Source organism: Globicephala melas, chromosome 10 (assembly GCF_963455315.2).
Source record: "Globicephala melas chromosome 10, mGloMel1.2, whole genome shotgun sequence".
Taxonomy (NCBI): Eukaryota; Metazoa; Chordata; class Mammalia; order Artiodactyla; family Delphinidae; genus Globicephala; species Globicephala melas.
The window spans coordinates 17575081-17592487 of NC_083323.1; the positions used below are offsets into that span (position 1 = coordinate 17575081).

Below are 17407 nucleotides of genomic sequence, written 5' to 3' on the forward strand. Positions count from 1 at the left end.
TATGTACCTCGTTCCTTCACTGTCTAAATGAACTGACCTTCCCCTCCTCTGCTGGCTGTCAAGGACACAACATCTAAAAAGTCATCTCCAGTCACCTCTTAAATCATTTACCGATCCCACCTCTGGGCTCCCAGGGTACTTAGTTGGTACATCAATGATAACAAAACCTGTGTACCTACAGATTTGTGTTATTTATCTTTATAAATATTTGTGTATTTCCCCAGCAGAGACTCAAGTACAAAGAACAAGCACTTGATAGTAATATTATATAACTTCACTAGTAGGATTTCTAAAAAGTCTACTAAAAAGTCTAATACATTAACTGAAGAGAGACTCTGTTGTTAACTGGGTAGTACATTGATAGTAGGCTCCCAGGAAGGCAAAGAGTGGATTAACAGCAGACTCAGTTGGGCATTCAGACACGGGAGTAAATAACTTGGGAGGTGGCGGGGAGGGTAGAGGTGAAAAACAGAGGTGGACCACCAGCAGATGAAGTGTTAAATTCACGTTCCATAGGTCAAGAGTCTGCTCAACTGCCTTTCTGTTGGGCAAGGGAAAAGGACATGGAGCATGGCACCTTAGAACCAAATAACAAAACTCTCAGTACCAGTCTCAGGCCTCCAAAGGTCACTGACAGAAAGTAGCCTTCTAAGGGTCTGAGGAAAGAGATATGACCCCAGCATAAGAAAACTTCAAGTTAAAAGCATCAACAAAGGAAGCATGACTAGGTTAGAGGAAGAGCAAAAATTTTCAAAGCATGTGTTTATACCTTTTACACATGGGTATCTAGTAACTCTTAATTAAAACTCAGAAAAAGCCACAAAACAATTTACCCTAGCTGCTGGCTAGAAGATTTTCCCTCCAATGTCCCTCAGAACTAAAATCAGATAAGGGTTGGAGTCTCACTCTTCAAGGATATAGTGACCTACGTAATTAATTAGGCAGGAAGCTGTGCCAGACCTCATTTTATTCTTCTACAGATAATGTCATCTACACCTTCTAAAGTCAACGGATTCCTGTTCAACTTTTCTAGGGTTTCTATGGTAGTCTAAATATTTTTAATCCAACAAAACCCCCCCTTCTCAACAAACAATCCCCCCAAATATCAGCTCATGGAACAGACTTTTCTGGTGAGAGAAAAATGTAATAGCTTCAAAGGAAAGCAAATGTAGTTTGCACTTCCTTAGGAAACTCTATACAACTATGAGAATTTATTTGAAAGAATTCTGGTTTTCTATTATAAAAAGGTACTCCAAGTGCAATATCTGTTCTTACCATACATAATAATAGCTACAGAGCTAACACGACACAGGATAACCCCCGTGATTTTATCCATTAAAAAAACAAACAACAGGGCTTCCCTGGTGGCACAGTGGTTGAGAGTCCGCTGGCCGATGCAAGGGACACGGGTTCGTGCCCTGGTCCGGGAAGATCCCACATGCCGCGGAGCAGCTGAGCCTGTGAGCCATGGCCGCTGAGCCTGCGCGTCCGGAGCCTGTGCTCCGCAACGGGAGAGGCCACGACAGTGAGAGGCCCGTGTACCGCAAAAACAAAAACAAAAAAACAAACAACAGAGACGAATTCCGGGTTACTTGTAGATGGATGGCGCATTGCAAGATCCCAGCTTGAACCCCTCAGAAGCACAAACGGAAGAGCAGCTTCCCCCACATACCTATCTCCTCGACGTTCCACCCGTAGTTTCGAGAGTCTCGGAGGGCTTGTCCTAACAAAGCTGCTTGGTGCATCAGTTTTTTAGGTATGCAGCCCACATTCACACATGTTCCTCCGAGACCTGCAACAACATTGAGAAATCAGTTTATAGCCCGTATTACAATCCTCCAAAGAAAAGAGGCAACGATTATTACTAACATCACAGAGGAGGAGATTTCCCTTCTATCCCTCTTGAGTTCTTGTGGTTGGACTAATAATAAATTTGACATAACAGATCCCCAGGAGAAAAAGAAAGAAATTTTAATTTGTGCACATGAAGGTTTCATAGAAATAGGACCTAAGAAGTAGCCAAAGCAGGCCATTTTTATACTTTTTAGACAAAGAAACAATACATTTGTGAGAAATTGACAGGACAAAGAAACTTAGGTTTTGGGTGCCCAATTATTTAAGCATCTAAACAGAGTTTAGGCTTGGGACGAATTAAAGAGGTGACAGGTTTGTGTACAATAGGCTCTTCAGCTCCAAATTCCGTATCTTTTGTGATAAGGCTGCCTCTCTACCTCCAGATGCAGGAAGTGCACCTTTCGCATGACTTATTTCCTGCTTTCAGACACAAAAAGGAGAGCCAGAGTGTCCCTCTTGCACTGGCCATTTCTTAAGTAACTTTAATTCAAAATAATCAATATGCCACTGTGTGTATTTTGGGGTGGCCTGCCCCAAGCACCAGTGCTATTGTATTAAACATCATAATTTATTTGCTTAATGTAGCCAATACTTTTTATATGAGTTTATTCCTAAGTCTCGTGACATTTCTAAGTTCAGAGAGCCTTATAGACCAAACACAGCAACATTACCCTAAAATGAAAATGAGCAGATTTCCACAACTTCCACATACTTCAAAGATTCAAAGTTAATTGCTGATAAAAATGCCAGAAACTGAAGCCTTACTTTGCGTACAACCTTACACTTGCCACCAGCCCTATGAGTAGAACTGATAAAGGGGTTGTTGAGCTGGGCGTGGCTGGACTGCAGTGGGCCTGGGAGCACACAGAAAGTTTGGTGTATACGAGCATCTCTTTACGGAGGCGGTCTATAGCCTTCGCTGATTCTCACCAAAGGATTCACGACACCACCCCCTCACCCAAAAAAAGTAAAGATTTAGTGTCCCTGAGTTTAAAGAACATGGTGATAACTTGTCTCCGTTAGGCAGGTGGGGAGGTAGCCAAAATGGCATGAGTAAGACTGCAAGATGGCAGTGGACTCCACAGCGAAGGAAATCGAAGCCCTCTCAGGAGAATGCTTAGTCGAGTGTCATCATGGAATGTGAGCTCCACAGGCCAGAGGGACTACACCCAGCACCAGAACAGTGCCCGACACAGAAGTGACACCTTCACAAATATTTGATGAACGAATTAGAAATTGTGACGCTGTCTTATCCAGACTTCCTGCTTCTTCTTGCCTCCTTCTAATTTGAAGCAGCTGAGTCATCTTGATAAGACTTACCTACTTCAACATTTAACTGGAGTCCATTTTAACTTAGCACAAGTGAAAGAAGTACATGTTTGGGGTTTTTTTCTTTTTGCTTATTTAATTTTTAATTTTAAAATTGGACTTTAGGGGCCATTTAAACCAGTGCCAGGGAAAAACCTGCTCCTACAAAGTCACTTCTAAGGTATTTTAAAAGCCTACCCCATCTAGTTCCAAGAGGGGTTGGAGTGACAAAATCCAGGACCATCACCTTCTTGCCATATTTGGCTGCCTCCTGGAAAATAAAATTATTAAAATGAGTTGGAATGGTTAATATGATGGACTGGAAATGGGCTGTTGAAAACCCATGTTATTTTTACTAAGCTATAATGCCTAAAGCATAACCAATCATTAATACCTGAGAATTTCATATACCAAAACGATTAGTGCAACTCCAAGGTAAAAGTTAAGCAATACTTAGTCAATAAGGGTAGCTTTAAAGAATATGCAGATTACAGTTGCAGAACTGTCAGAGTCAGCTGGAATCCCTAGAATCTTCTTATGTAATTCCAGCCAAACGATAATAAAGTAAGCAATAATCTGAAAACTATGTGGCCATTTCTAAGCAAGTGGTAAACAGGCAGTAAAACAGATATACTGATAGTCTACAATCCTTGATTCAACCTGTATCCAGTAAGACAATATTTTTATAAGTACTTCGAAGTTTTATCTACTTCAGTTTCTGAACAGAATACTGGAAAAGTTTTTCTTCTGAAATTGTCAGATTTCCTAAAATGTTCACGCGAAGAGCCAGTGGAGAAGTTGATGATCTCTCTAAGGTTTCCAAATCTATTTTAGGGGAGTGACGACCATCACAAGTTCATTTTGCAGAGTATCCTTTATCTTTCTCAGAGAATAAGCTTTGTGTATTTGCAACTAGACCTCCAAAGCTTATTTGAAAGGACTGAGTCTATGTGTCCTTCAAAGCCACCACTGCTAGAATAAAAAAAATCTGAGATTACTCCTGAATCATTTACAGCAAAGCAATGCTTGATGCCAGACATTGGCCTGCTCCCAATTTGAACAGCTTCATTTGAATCTACCTTTACTGATTCACCACAAGCTACACCTTAGAGGAGGACAACTACCTCATCTTTTCAAACAAGGTGATAGGGAACAACGACAGGCACAAGGGCCCCTCACACATGGAAAATGTATCTCAATACAGGGCCAGGAGCTGCACTCCTAATTTCCTGTATTTATACATCCTGTACTCCATCACCTCCGGGCCACAGAGTTAGTGGATACACTCTTACCTCATTTCGTACACAGGGGAGGCAAAAACTTTTAGTAATTAAGCTTAAGAAATCCAACTGCTCTCCATCTTCCTATTGGGGAGGAGGTTCTGTGATTAGGGAAATCATCAAAGCGAAAACAACTAATAATTATCGTATTTATAAAGAATAAAAATATATTTATTTCTTTTCAAGCCATTTGCATACAAACCCCTTATTATCTTAAAAAAAAAAAAAAATCAACCAAACTTAAAATGAATGAAAATGTGTCCCAGAATACTGGCCCCAGTATTTTTATACAAAGAATATACAGCTGAACCTGGAAAAATGTCCTTAACGTTCCCTGCCCAAGTTAACGTATAAAACATCACAAGAGTAGCTCAAATTCCACAGGGGACCTGGAGAATGTTGTCGGGGATGTGACTATTCTACCCATATCCCAGAACACACAAGAAGCCTTGCCTTAGCGGCCGCCAGTCCTCCTGAGCCCCCTCCAACGATGATGAGGTCATAGTCATAGGACTCGGGGAGATCCTCGGGGCCGTTCATTTTCAGTAGATTTTGAAGTCTGCCCTCCTGATAAGCCTAAAGAAGAAAAACAATGGAAGTAAAAATAACTTAAAAGCAGCAATGTCTGAAAAGTTTTGTGAAAAACCTTTCCTCAAAGAAAAGCAAAGGAAAAATATTGATTTACATCATAGCATGCAATGGAAATGTTCAACCTTCCTTCAAGTGGTCATCAGTAACCTGCTTTCTGTTAGGACTGTCCTAATGCATCTCCACATCACAGACAGCTACTCTGAAGTGTCCTCATAGTACACAAAACTAAGGCCCTGATGGTCCAACAAAGCAACTTAGACCTAAATTAAGTTTGATCGGCTCTTTTTTCCTAGAATTTTTAAACTAGGCTTTAAAAACATCGGTACTATACGTTTTTAATAGACCCAATACAATTTGGCAATCATTTTCACTTTCTAGTCAAAGGTAGAATAATGAGTAGGCTAAGGTCACAGATTAAGATAGGGACCTGGTAAATAGCAACTGAAACAGGTTAGCCAAATATTTAAAACTTTTTCTACATTGTTTAGGTAAAGCATAAAATCTAGAAATTCAGAACAAAATCACTAATTGACACTGACCTGAACAAAATGTTAAAAGTCCCTGCTTTCATAAGACATTTTAAATAAATGGGGGAAAAAGGTTAAATAAATAAACAAGTGACCCTTAAAGCTCATTTCTTTAATCTGCTTATGTATGAAGCCTCCTATATTTAGTAGTTTCCATGTACTTGGCATTTATAATATAAACGTTAGACTTTTAATTTTAAAACATCCTTTGATTCCACTAGTTTTAAAACACATTAGTTACATTTCATATTAGCATGGAACACTGTTTCGGTGAATATTTAAAATTATTTCTTATTTTAAAAATCTGGGGCTTCCCTGCTGGCGCAGTGATTGAGAGTCTGCCTGCCAAAGCAGGGGACGTGGGTTCATGCCCCGGTCTGGGAAGATCCCACGTGCCGCGGAGCGGCTGGGCGCGTGAGCCATGGCCGCTGAGCCTGCGTGTCCGGAGCCTGTGCTCCGCAACGGTAAAGGCCACAACAGTGAGAGGCCCGCGTACGGCAAAAAAAAAAAAAAAAAAAAAAATCTGCTAACATGAGAGAATGATTGGAAAAGTTGTTAACAAGCACACAAAAATGTTTTTCTTTTTTAAGTCAAGTTTTAACATTGGTAATCAAAAAAGCCCCCAAATTTACCAGCCCAGACTGCACATTTTTCTCCTGCCTACCATCAGATGTGGGGGACAAAAGGCAGAACTTAGGAACAGTAGAATTGGATGCTTGGGATGTAGAAGGGGGTGCAGTATGGAAAGGTGGAGGAGGCGCGGCACCGTGGCTGCCCCCGGGGCAGCGTGGCAGGTACACACCATGGCTCAGGGATTGAAGGGAGAGCACCTGGAAACCAGCAACAGCAGGGGCAAGCCTGCATCACCCTGACCGTCTGTACAAAAGGTCTAACATGAGAGGCTGGCTGGCATTATGGCCGAGGCTCCTCCAATGCAAGGCACTGTGGGGAGAAAAACAATTTGGTAATGACAGCCCTTCAGATCAACGGAGCAATATAAGCCTCAGGTCACAAGCGTTCCTCTCTCTAGCTGATCTCAGAGCGGAAGGGCTGACCTGCTGTTTGAAAAGAATTAACAAATAGATGCAGCTAGATGTTCTTCTGGAAAAATAACCATTTTTAATCTCAGCCTCATTTTATCTGCATGTACTTAACACAGATGGTGCCAAAACACAATCACTGGCTGCCTAAATAAAAACCACCTGTTCTTATAACCGCCTCCCCCAACACATCTACTGAAACAAAAGAAGGAAAATGCACTGTCATGCTGGAAAGCTACATACTCCCTCTACCAATGTTTATAAAAATCTGTTCTGTACTGAAATTTTGTATCAGACCTGGGTTCTTATGGTTCAAGTTTAAATCAAATTATATCAACCGGGCACACAGATTTTACCAAGAAAGCTCTCAGTGAGCCTGAACATTTTTAGTTCTGTAAAGTAAAATCAGCAAGACAGGCAACTGAGGCATTCAGCTGACCCCAGAACTAAACATGATGTTTTAAAATTTTAATCCAACTTAAAACTGAAGTTGCTGTCATTCAACTGCAAGGAAGTGGTTGCCCATCTGAGATAAAAGTAAGATAGACAATATAAGACAGCTCTCTCCTCCACAGTGTAAGGAAGGCGCACACAGATGGGGTAAGGAGACACAAGAGAAAAATGCCCCGCGTTCTCCAATTACGACTGCTAGAAATATTGGTAACTACTGACCAGAGAAGCTGATAACAGGAGTTCTCAAACTCTTAGTCTCAGGATCCCTTCAGAACCTTAAATTATTTAGAGCTTTGGTTAATGTGGCGCTTAGTATATTGGAAACTAAGGAAAAAAATGTAATACCTTAAATATTAAAATACTTTAAGTTATTAAAATATCTTTAAATTTTAAATATCAAACATCATTGTTAAACATAAACAACTGATTAAAACATTTTTAATTAGTGAGAAGAGTGGCATTATTTTATATCTCTGTAATTCTCTGTGATGACTATCTTTTCTGTGTTCAGTCTGTTGCACCACTCTGCCTGCCATGTAGCCTCTGGAAAACTCCATGGTAGACTTGCAAGAGAATGAGTGAAAAAGGCAAAGAGCACCTTAGTATTAAGATAATTCTGGCCTCAAGGACTTCCTGAAGGGGGTGGGCAGAATGAAGACCACAGTTTGAGAACCAAGGACAGCAGTGTAAACATACACCCCCCTCCCCCCAGTAGCTGTTTGTGAGGTTTACAGATTGTATATTCTTCCATCTGCCTCTCAATGCCTTTCCTCCACCCCACCGCTAGCAAAAACTGTGCTCCAGACTCCCCCAGAAAGGCACAATGCTGAAAGCAATTCAGATTTCTTTAAAATCTGAGTAAGTCATCTTTATTTTTCCCCCAAACATGACTCCTATCCTTTGGGCACAGGCTTTTGTTTTTTTAACTATTACACATGAGCTCTGGTGTGGAAGTGACCTAGGTGAAAATACTTGCTCTATCACTCTCAAGGCTAGGTGACTTGGGCTCATCACCTAATCCTTGGGAGTCCGTTTTTTCCTTTTGTAAAATCAACATTCCCCCCACCCCCACCCCCAACTGCTGAGCCTGAGGTAAAGCATATTGGCACCGTGGTTGGTAGGAAAAATCCCTTCAGTCACTAATTCTCCCTTTCCTACAAAAGGGAACCTGCCTGCCCAAGGGGCTAAGTCAAAAAGCTCTGGCATGTTTTACAGATGTTGTCCCCTGCACTTAACCTGCATCGCCTCTCACCTGAAATGCCCTCTTCCCATCAAATTCTGATCCAGTATATCAACTGCATGATGTTTTATTATTTTTATTCAATGTACATAAATATGTCACCCTTTCTAAAGCATTCCTTTAGGCTCTTTTACCAACATCCTAAGACACCAACGTAAGGCCCGTTTCTTCCATTGTTTCCCTAAGGTTCCCAAACAACATTCTCCTGTTTCTTGCAACTGTATTAACACAGGTTCTCAGAGCACTTAGTGAAGACTGTTCCGCGCCTTCCTGTCCTTCAAGATTTAGCTGGAAGCCTTTACTTGACTGTGCCCAGCAGGCTGGATCCTCCTCTGATGCCCCTGCTGGCATCTTCACGCAATCCCATCAACTCTACAAGGACAAGCATCTTGTCTCATTCCTGCATCACCAGTGCCAACTCCACATGCATGTGATGTTCAAAAATATTCTTAGAATAAAACACCTGGGTGCTAATTCCTACTCTGTTATGTATACTGAGAGGCTGGGCTTCAGTTCAGCTTCCTCATCCCTGAAAATAAAACTGTGGGAAAACACTGAAAAAGTACCAGGGGTGTAACATAATAGGTTAGGAGCTTGGATTTAGTCCAAATCTGAACCTGACTTTGTCACTTATGTGATCCTGGGCAAACTGCTTAAATTCTCCTGCCTGGGTTCCTTGTCTGCAGTGACTATATAAACGATACGAACTGCTGACTGCTTGTTTCCTTTGAAATCTGACTGCTGTTGCCAGCACGTTGGCACCCACTAGGCGATATACCTCAAGCCTCTGCTTTGGAGGATTATGGGCCATGAAAGAAATAAAACTAAATGATGGTTTAAATACTACAGACCTTCTGAAGAGCCTGGGCCCCAGGCCTATAACAGGAACTGGCAAACTACAGCCTGAGGGGCAAACCCAGCAGGCCTGTAGTTTGTTTGTTTTTTTCACAGCCCCTGAGCTAACAATGGTTCTTCTTAACATTTTTAAATGATAAAGGAAAAAAAAATCAAGAGCAATACTTAATGATACATGAAAATTATAAGAAACCCGAATTTCAGTATCCATAAATAAAATTTTATTGGAAAACAGCCACGCCCATTTGTTTCAATATTGTCTAGAGCTTCTGTTTTTGCAACAAGAGCACAGTTGACTAGTTTCAACAGAGGCCATATGGCTCACGAAGCTTAAAATATTTACTACCTGGCTTTTTGCAGAAAAAACATTGCCAACTCCTGGCCTAGGGAAAATTTCAATCAATGCTGACAGGTGGTGCTGGGTGAAAACTATCAAACGGTAATACTGAGGTGAATACAAATCAGAGAACTGTCTTTGTGCCCAGTCAGTGAAGTAGAGATGCTTGCTACACTACCTTCCTCCTAGGAGGACCAGGGAGGTTCTGGTTAACCATCTAGACCTGCCAGCTATCATGTGCCTAAAATGTTTAGAGCCACAGTAATATTTAACATTCACTCTGTATCGAGTATTCTGGCAAATGTCTCACAACAAACAGATGCCATTTCAATGCCTCCTCCCAGGGGCCACCCTGACCCAGCCTCTCAGCCACTCTCCAAGCAGTTTTTCTCCAGAGCAGTCATCACTGACAGAATTACTGTGGTCTCCCACTCTGTGACAGGCTCAACAATGGTCCCCTAACACTGAAGTCCAAACCCCAGATCCTGTGAATACATTACCTGTAAAAGAGTTTCTGGAGATGTGATTTAAGAATCTGCGGATGGGGAGATTTTCCAGGATTATCCCACGGGGCCCAACTTATTCACAAGTATCCTTTTAAGAGGGAGGCAGAGGGAGACTGCGTTACAGTAATCAATGTGAAGACAAAGAGGCTGCACTGGCAGCTTTGAAAATGGAGTAATAGTGTATCAAGGAACACAGGTGGCCTCCAAAAAGGCAAAACAGATTTCTCTCCTCAGAGCCTCAACAGGAACCGGCTGTGCTGACACCCTGAGAAACCGATTTCAGACTTCCAACCTCCAGAACCGTAAGAAAATTAATTTGTGTTGTTTTTAAGCCACTAAATGGTAGTTCGTTACAACAGCAATAGGAAACTAATACAGCCATTAGAATATAAACTCCATGAGAGACGGACAATTTTCAGTTCACCACTTTCCACCACCACCCCACCCCCCTGCCTAGAGCTGTGCCTGGCACAGTTGTTGAGTGAATTAACAAAGTACCGATTCTAATCACTTGGTAATGGTTTCCCCACAACAAAGGCAAGAATATGAGAAAGTCACGACATCTAGACTTAAAGCAAAGTGTATGAACCGTGACAGAGATGTCACCATGGAAGGAGGCAGCAGCGTGGACTTTCTGACACTGATCTACTACTGAGTGAGGGACTAACATGAGTGCTCACAGCGAGCCCAACCTTGGGCTAGATGTTTGGTATATATCATCCCATTTAATCACATGCCATTCCCATTTCAGAAATGACAATAAGGAAACCCTTAGAGGGCTTCCCTAGTGGCGCAGTGGTTAAGAATGCGCCTGCCAATGCAGGGGACACGGGTTCGAGCCCTGGTCCGGGAAGATCCCACATGCCACGGAGCAACTAAGCCCGTGCGCCACAACTACTGAGCCTGTGCTCTAGAGCCCAGGAGCCACAGCTACTGAAGCCCATGCACCTAGAGCCCGTGCTCTGCAACAAGAGAAGCCACCGCAACGAAGCGTAGCCCCTGCTCACCACAAGAGAAAGCCCGCGCGAAGCAACGAAGACCCAACGCAGCCAAAAATAAAGAAAATAAATTAAAAAAAAAAAAAGAAACCCTTAGAGATTAAGAAACTTGCCCATGAGTCAATAATTATACCCAGGTCTAAGTGATTACAAATCTCTTGCTTTTCTCACTATACCACACCCATTAATTCAAAGTACTTGTCACATACATTTTCTCATTTTATCCTTACTGTAAATTTAAGAGAACAGGTAATTATTCCCACTTAGCAAATAAAAAACCTAAAGGTTTGCGGGTTTAATAATTTGCCCAACGTCTCCAACTAGAACGTTACAGAGGATCTGATCCCAGGTCCTTTGATCAGAGAGTGGTTCTGTCAAACAACAAAATCCTAGTTTAAAAGATTTCCATAATATTCTCCTGAAGTTCAGCTGATTTTACTGAACCTGCGAAATATAAGGCACTCTAACTATATTAGAGGGAAACCAGCAGACTTGCAGCTTGGTTCATATCTAATCTCTATAATTATCTATTGGTCAATTTTCCTTTTTTCTTCAAGATAAACAATCGCTTTAATTTCCAAGTGATGAGGCAATCTATGTGTCATGACAACCAATTAAAAGTAGAAACAAGTGGTCAACCTGATTTATATGTTAACAGCTATTACTTTAGAGAAGACCCAGAAGATTACCTTCCTCCCAAACCTCCACATTCTGTTAATGCTTTTAGTCATCACTAAGTTTCAAATACTCCTGTAAAGGCACTTGGTGTTTAAAGAGAGAACTGGTGGTGAGTAGACCTGAGGCAAGATCTTTTTGCTATCACTAAGATTATCTTTTCCCCAAACAGCAAAGCTCTGGAAAACCTAAGGAACCCAGTTGGTAGAGGCATGCTAAAGGGAGGATCAGAGACCAAATGATGCTTCCACAATTGCTAGATCAAAGGGTGGTAGACACTGGGAAGGGTGAGCATCCCTTCATATAAAAAAGGGGAAAAACTGACTACTTCAGAAAATAATTGGCCCAGTTTCATGAGAAATTTCTCTTTTTGCTAAAAACCTCCACTATTACTGAAGAACCTCTCCATCTCAATCTTCTCTTGATCTCGAAGTCATTCATTCAGTCTTTGGATTTCCCTTCCCTGTATTACATTTAGACTTGGTGGGAAAGTTTATCATTACTGCTATGCAAAGCAGATACTTATCCACTTGCCAAATAAGATTTAATGGCAAGACCCCCTGCTACCAAAGATTTAGTTTCTATAGGGATCAAGGAAAGCATAGGCATGCTCACTGCACCTTCAAAACTTGTTTTCTTAAAGACTCAAATTTTCAGCAGTAGCGTCCAAATAAGGTGGTAATTTATATTCTTAAAACAATTACAAGCAACAACACTAAAAAGCCTTTATGGCTTTATGCTAAGTGAAGAAAATGAAGAAAACTTGGATTAATTAATCATATATTTCTGTTTAAACAGGAAGTTTCCAGGCATTTAAAGCCCTACTTAAGAAATCAAAATGGAGTTGGAAACAAATATTCAAAGCTGTTAACATGATGAAACATCACTGATTCTGAGGGACACTCTGTATCAGCAGAAATTACAAAGGGAAGCTAGGGGCCAGAGAAGAAATGAAGCAAGTACGTGAAGACTATGTAACTGGATGTTAAAAGATTTTGTGTTTGAAATAATCTGGCAAAGGTTACCTTCTACTCCTGAGGTCACTAACAGATGAGGTATGCCAATTTCTGCCCAGTTTAACATTCAAATGGAGTAGTCTTCCAAAAAATCTTACAGGTCTCTCTGGAGCCATAACTTCTCACAATTCCATGTATTTGGCCTCCATATTTCTCTGCGAGACTACCTTCTTTACCTTTGACCAATTCCTGCTTGCCTTTCAGCACTTAGTTGATGGCTCACCTACTACAGTAGAGATATTCTACTTTTGTTGAGTCCAATTGCAGGAGAAATTATTTCAAATATGGATACCCACTCATTAATCTTTCTGAGTCTTCTTTGCAATGAAGCATGGCATCTGAATTTTTTTTTTTCTTACAGTATTAACGTCACTTAGGCTCTGCCCTACAGAAAGTCTTCCTTGACCATTTTTTCCACCCACTCTTCTCCCCAACCTGGTCAAGAGCCCCATTTGGGATTCCTGTGGTTCCCTGGAGCAGAGGAAGCAAGGCAGTAAGTATCACAGAGCACCATAACTAATTTTTTTTGGAAAATTATCAAATACCTTTTAATTTATGGAATTCAGAACTGACTTTTATTATTAAAGCCTTAAGAAGCATTCAAAATAATTTTCCCATGAACATGCCAGTGAGATTTTTTTAGCAACAGAAGATCATGACAACTTTATAAACTACCAAGAAAAATACACTGCACAGTGAAACAATTTCTGATGTTCTTGAAAATACTTTTTCACTTTACAAGAGATACAATATGTGTTTCTGTTTGGATTTTACTCTCCATTTTGAGATGCTTAAGAAAAGCCACAAAATGTCTCCTACACTAAGAACAAAAATCTTTAGTACGAGTTTGTGATCATGGCCTCTGAGATTTCAAAAGTTGCCACAATATTTTTCCAGTCCTGTAAACTCAAAGATATAACTCCTTGTTTCCTGCAATGGGAACTGGAATCATTCCCCTCACCCACATGGTTAATATTAATGGGCTCCAATATTGGCAGCCTGTCATGGTCAAGCCTTATTCTTGCAAAACCATCCCTTATAATGAAAGAAACATAAAATATATTCTCCACAGTACGAGAGAAAGAGTTTGGGTCAATCACAAACTCAAAATAGGACACGGGAGTATCAGGATACTTCTGAAAGTACGTTTGCAACAATCCCAAGATTCTTTCTACTTCTTTTTCTGTCGCTTCTTGATTACTACTCAGGTCCAGCTTCCTCAGCTTTGTAGGCATATCCCCGTTTTCTTCCATTCTGTGAACTCTTTTCCGGTGCTCAAGTCGGGGCTTCCGCGCGGAAGGCTCTGATTTGAATGAACCGAATATAAAGTGGAATGTTTCAGCTTGCAGCATCCACGACGTTGCTTCCTTTTGTACTGTCTCCCAAAAAGAGCGAACTATATTATCATCACAGTCACTCAGCGCATCACGTCCATCATCTTCCATCCAGTTTAGACCCACAAATATAAGCAGAAAATCACAAAATGCCACCTGATTAAAAAGGCTCATGTCAGAGTTTAGCTGCTTTGCTTTTTCTTTACCCAAATCAGAAGCCAAAACAAGAAACTGAGCGTCGAGGGCCGCTTCTCTCGTTCGACTCACTGCATCAAACAGGACATTGGCTTCTTCGAGAGCTTCGGTTAAGGACTCGCTCGTCGTGTTCACTATGTCATCACGGTTCTGCTGGACGTTATAGATGAGCTGCCGGTACTGCTTGCGGATACTCCGGCATTTCTCCTCATCAACCAGCTCCAGCAGGCTTGGGTCGATGTCGGCCTCCCCACAGCTGAGGTCGTCAGAGCAGGCATCAGCCCCCGCCTCCGCTTCCACCTTCATCGGCTCCTCCGCCGCCTGCTTCCCAGAGCACGCACCACCGGTAATGGTTACCACCGGCTGCTCGCCCTTCTCTACGTCTCCCCTCAGGCAATCTTTTTCCTCAGCCATGTCGGCGACCGGTAGCGCTCAGGTAACGGCCTTCGCAGTGTTTCGGCCAACGGCGGAAACAAGGGGTCAGCCGGAGCGGAGAAGGACGCCTGACCATGCGCACTAGCGGAGTCCCGCCGGCCCCGCGCCCGGCGCGCCCCGCCTCCCAGCGGTCCCGCCCCGCGGAGCCCAGACCCCTCAGTGTTCGCAAACAAGCCCCCGGCCGGCGCAGAAGGCGCGCGAGAATGGGTCCCACCCCCACCCTAGTAACATCGCTCGGTTCAAGCGACAGCTACTATTTTGGCGTTTACTGGCAGTGTCCTCTAGCTTTCAAAGAAACGCTTGGACAATCTTATGACAAAATTATGGGGGACCAAACGTCCCGTGCTTTAAAACATTTGCTGTCACATGTTGCGGCAGCGCTTTTTCGCTCTGATTAAAAGACTTTTTAGGGGGGGAAACTAAATCTGGCTAAATTATAAACTGCTCACAAAGCCAAAGATCGTGGCCTGCGGTATCTCCATTACAGATAGGCTGAACTCTCAGGGTCCATTTGCAAGGTGGTTGCTTGGAACTCCGTCTTCATTATACTAACGTAAATTGTGTTAATTACCTAGGCGGGCCCTCAAAACCTTCAAAAGCCAAATCCTCTCTAACCTACCCCAGTGGGGGGCGGGGTCACCGGGTAAACCAGGGTCCGGACTGGCGCAGGCGCGAAGGTGCACTACCCTACCCCACTCCCACCCCCGCCCCCCGTCCCACAGCGTTACGCAAAGCGATCTCTGGTGCTGCGCCACCCAAGGGTACAAGAATAAAGTGGACAGGGTCTCCATCAAAGAGCTGTTCGGAGGCTTGCCAAAAGTAAGGGTCACAGACTCCGAGTGGGTAGTAAATCTGAACCCTAAAAGGTGAGAAATCTGTGAAGATTTTAGACACAATCTGTTATAAGGATATGAATGTGAATGCTGTAAGTCGGGTGACTAATGTATGTTGGAAAAATACACCCCCCAGTTCACTAGGAAATCACATACAGTTGGAGAAAGGGCTTAGCTCATCAGTCACAAGAGCGGAAGGAGAGAGGGAAAGAAAGGGAGAGAGACCACCACATTGCATCTGAAGCTCTGGTTTCAAGGCACCAGGAAGTATATTGGCCCTACCTTCCTTCCTATGCATCTACACTGGTTCTTTATTTTTATTTTTATTTATTCATTTTTTTTGCGGTACGCGGGCCTCTCACTGTTGTGGCCTCTCCCGTTGGGGAGCACAGGCTCCGGACGCGCAAGCTCAGCGGCCATGGCTCACGGGCCCAGCCGCTCCGCGGCATGTGGGATCTTCCCGGACCGGGTCACGAACCCGTGTCCCCTGCATCGGCCGGCGGACTCCCAACCACTGCGCCACCAGGGAAGCCCTACACTGGTTCATTTTTCTTTGACATTAGCATAAAGTTTCTTGCAAATACATGAACAGCCAAGCCTCATGTTAAGTTACTTCAAAATAGTTACTCTTCGTTCACCATTATTCTTTTTAAGTAGGGGTAAAATTCAGAAAGAAACATGCATTTTTCAAAAACAGCATGCAGTACTGTTACTTGTGCATATACATTACCCTGCCCTATTAGACTGTTAGCTTCCCTAAAGCAAGAATTTGGTTATAAATCTTCCAAGCAAAGCTATTTTCACATGGAGGCATTTGAGTATGCACACTTGAAAGTGTAAGCGTAGATGAAAACCTTTGTTCCAGTACCTATTGCCAACTTATTTGGAGCAAAAGATTTCACAGATTAGTGGAAGAAATAGATCTTACACACTGACAATAAGTTGGGACTTCCCTGGTCGTGCAGTGGTTAAGAATCTGCCTGCCAATGCAGGGGACACGGGTTCGAGCCCTAGTCCAGGAAGATCCCACATGCCGCAGAGCAACTAAGCCCATGCGCCACAACTACTGAGCCTGTGCTCTAGAGCCCGCGAGCCACAACTACTGAGCCCACGTGCCTAGAGCCTGTGCTCCACAAGAGAAGCCACCGCAACAAGAAGCCTGTGCACCGCAACAAAGAGTAGCCTCCACTCACCACAACTAGAGAAAGCCCGCGCGCAGCAACAAAGACCCAACGCAGCCAAAAATAAATTAATTAATTAATTTAAAAAAAAAAAGTAAAGACTGCTTTTCAGAAAGTCAGCCTTATCTCTTCCCTGAAATGAAGAAAAAGCAAGAGAAAAACAAAGCTGGGGACCAGGATCATCAAAGGGCCATATCTTAGCCCCAAGTCTGGCCAATTACAAACTAATACTTACCCATCTTAAATCTTTGATGAAAGCACATAGTTCCAAGTTCCAAGTCCAAAACAGTTTGCTTTTATAGTTAACCATATTCTTGGGAACTTCTGATATCCATTTCAAATTCAGTAAAAGTGATTTATAAAAGAACTCCAAAAGATAAGCCAACCTTCCCACCCTAAGGTGCCTATTTTCTCCTGGCTCAGAGGATGGAAAACAGACTGACACCAATTTGCTCCATACACAGCCTTTCTTCAAACAATTTTTAAATGCCTTAGAAAAATAAATTAATTTTCCCAACCTACTTATAAAGTATTACTGATGTATCACCTATAGGGATGTCACAGGAGATAACAGCCCACACAACTTGCTCGGAGCAACAGCACACATCAAGACCAGCATCATATTACTAAGTTGTGATTTTCAGTGCTGAATTTATTCTCTGCTAGATCCCTGCTCATAAGAACCTTGGTAACATGTAACTTAGGTCATCCTTAGAAAGTCATACTTGCATTATACTCTGCCTTTTAAA

General features: G+C 42.4%; 2 protein-coding genes across 4 annotated transcripts in view; both read right to left on the reverse strand.

The window, feature by feature from the left end:
• Window positions 1-17407, reverse strand: part of TXNRD1 (thioredoxin reductase 1) — a 72627-nt gene that overhangs the window by 46292 nt on the left and 8928 nt on the right. For all 3 annotated transcript variants that reach the window (XM_030856206.3, XM_030856207.3, XM_030856208.3), the window contains exons 2-4: window positions 4896-5018; window positions 3361-3433; window positions 1673-1792 (exon numbers count right to left, since the gene is read on the reverse strand). In XM_030856206.3, coding sequence (XP_030712066.1) covers window positions 1673-1792; window positions 3361-3433; window positions 4896-4982 — 280 coding nt within the window. In that variant the 5' untranslated portion in view covers window positions 4983-5018. The remainder of the gene's footprint in view (window positions 1-1672; window positions 1793-3360; window positions 3434-4895; window positions 5019-17407) is intronic.
• Window positions 13380-14716, reverse strand: EID3 (EP300 interacting inhibitor of differentiation 3). Its single transcript, XM_030856215.2, has one exon. It carries the CDS (start codon window positions 14621-14623, stop codon window positions 13517-13519), a length of 1107 nt encoding a protein of 368 aa, XP_030712075.1. The 5' UTR covers window positions 14624-14716; the 3' UTR covers window positions 13380-13516.

Coding starts and splice junctions, on each gene's coding strand:
- EID3 (XM_030856215.2), bottom strand. CDS start 14,623: ATGGCTGAGGAAAAAGATTGCCTGAGGGGAGACGTAGAGAAGGGCGAG.